Source organism: Eimeria tenella, genomic scaffold, assembly GCF_000499545.2.
Source record: "Eimeria tenella Houghton genomic scaffold, Eth_scaff2257, whole genome shotgun sequence".
NCBI lineage: Eukaryota > Apicomplexa > Conoidasida > Eucoccidiorida > Eimeriidae > Eimeria > Eimeria tenella.
Window position 1 is genome coordinate 6,115 of NW_013542113.1, and position 1,489 is coordinate 7,603.

The following is a 1,489-nucleotide window of genomic DNA, read 5'->3' on the forward strand; positions in this document are numbered from 1 at the left end:
GAGCCAGGCTCCAGTCCTTCGTCTTTTGTAATCCTCCCTTCGAGGAAACCCTCATCAGGAGGCTAGAGGAATTTATAATTGCTGCTGTCGAAAACGGCAACAGCAGCAGCAGCAGCAACAGCAGCAGCAGCAGCAGCAGCAGCAAGGTTCCCCTGGCATTCGTAGTGTGCCTGCCAGACTGGAGAGGCGTGGGGGACAGCGAGGGGGCCTCTTTTGCTGCTTTGCTGCAGCGCAGCAGCAGCTGCTGCGGCTGTTTGCTGCTGCAGCAGCAGCAGCACGCCTACACCAGCGGCTATGAACATTTCTGTGATTGTCATTATGAGGCTTTGAGGTCTTCTTGTCCTTCTTTGCTGCTGCTGCTGATGAATGATGCAGCAAAACGTATACTCTGCAGCAGCAGCAGCAGCAGCAGCAGTAAGTGTTGCTGTTGCTGCTGCTGCTGTTGCAACGGCAGCAGCGACAGCGGCAGCAGCGAAATCTGCAAAACGAGTAGCAATCGCAGCCGCAGCAGCAGCAGCGGGAGCAAAAGTTGTAGCTGCAACTGCTGCAGCAGCAGCAGCAGCCGTTGCTGCTGCAGCAGCAGCAGAGGGCAGCAGGTGCTGCAGGCAGCAGCAGATGCTTGGCTGCGGCACACTAGGGAGAGCAACGGGCGTTATTAGGCCTTGCAAACCCTAAACCCTAAACCCTAAACCCTAAGCCTTTTTTTGTGGCTTGAGACTGCGATATAAGATAGTTGAGGGGAGAAGAACAAAAAGAATTAAAGATAAAAGTGAATTTGCTGCTGTCTTTAGCTCCCGATCTGTTCAAGGTTTAAGGTTTAGGGTTTAGGGTTTAGGGTGTCTCATTCTGCTTTTCAGCAGCAGAACAAAAAAAAAGAAAATAGGGAAGCACCTCAAAACCCTAAACCCTAAACCCTTTTCTTGCTGCAGCTTGCAGAACAGTTGCTGCAGGAGCAACTACAGCTGCTGCTGCAGCTGCTGCTGCTGCAGCTGCTGCTGCTGCTGCATGTGGGAGAGCGCTACACCAGCAGCACCAGCATCGCTTCTATGAGGTGCTGCTGCTGCTGCTGCTGCTGCTGCTGCAGCAAATGCAGCAGCAGCAAGTTCACTCTTCTTCATCCCTTAGCCGGCGGCTGCAGCAAAATAAAACAAAGAAAGACCCCTCAAATGGCAGCAGCAGCATTCGGGTGTACATACACTGCAACAGTGTTGCTGCAGCAGCAGTTGCACCTGCTGCTGCTGCTGCTGCTCTGTCCACCTATGCCTATATATCCCTCCCCGCATATTTAAAACCCTAAACCCTAAACCCTAAATCCTAGCAACAAAACAGAGAAATGCAGCGGAAGGATTCTTAAACAACGCGCTGCACAGACTGTAGCTACACCGGGACAGTTCTCGAAGCAGCAGCAGCAGCAGCAGCAGTAGCAGCAGCTGCAGCTGCAGCAGCTGCAGCAGCAGCACTTCCAATACTAGAAGCAGCTGCATCTCCA

General features: G+C 52.9%; 1 protein-coding gene across 1 annotated transcript in view; it reads left to right on the top strand.

The window, feature by feature from the left end:
* ETH_00039100 (uncharacterized protein) overlaps positions 1 to 31 on the top strand; it is a gene marked incomplete at both ends in the record, with an annotated part of 3,794 nt that extends 3,763 nt beyond the window's left edge. Inside the window, one exon of the mRNA XM_013374745.1 lies at positions 1 to 31. Coding sequence (XP_013230199.1) covers positions 1 to 31 — 31 coding nt within the window.
* Positions 32 to 1,489: the final 1,458 nt, after the last annotated feature.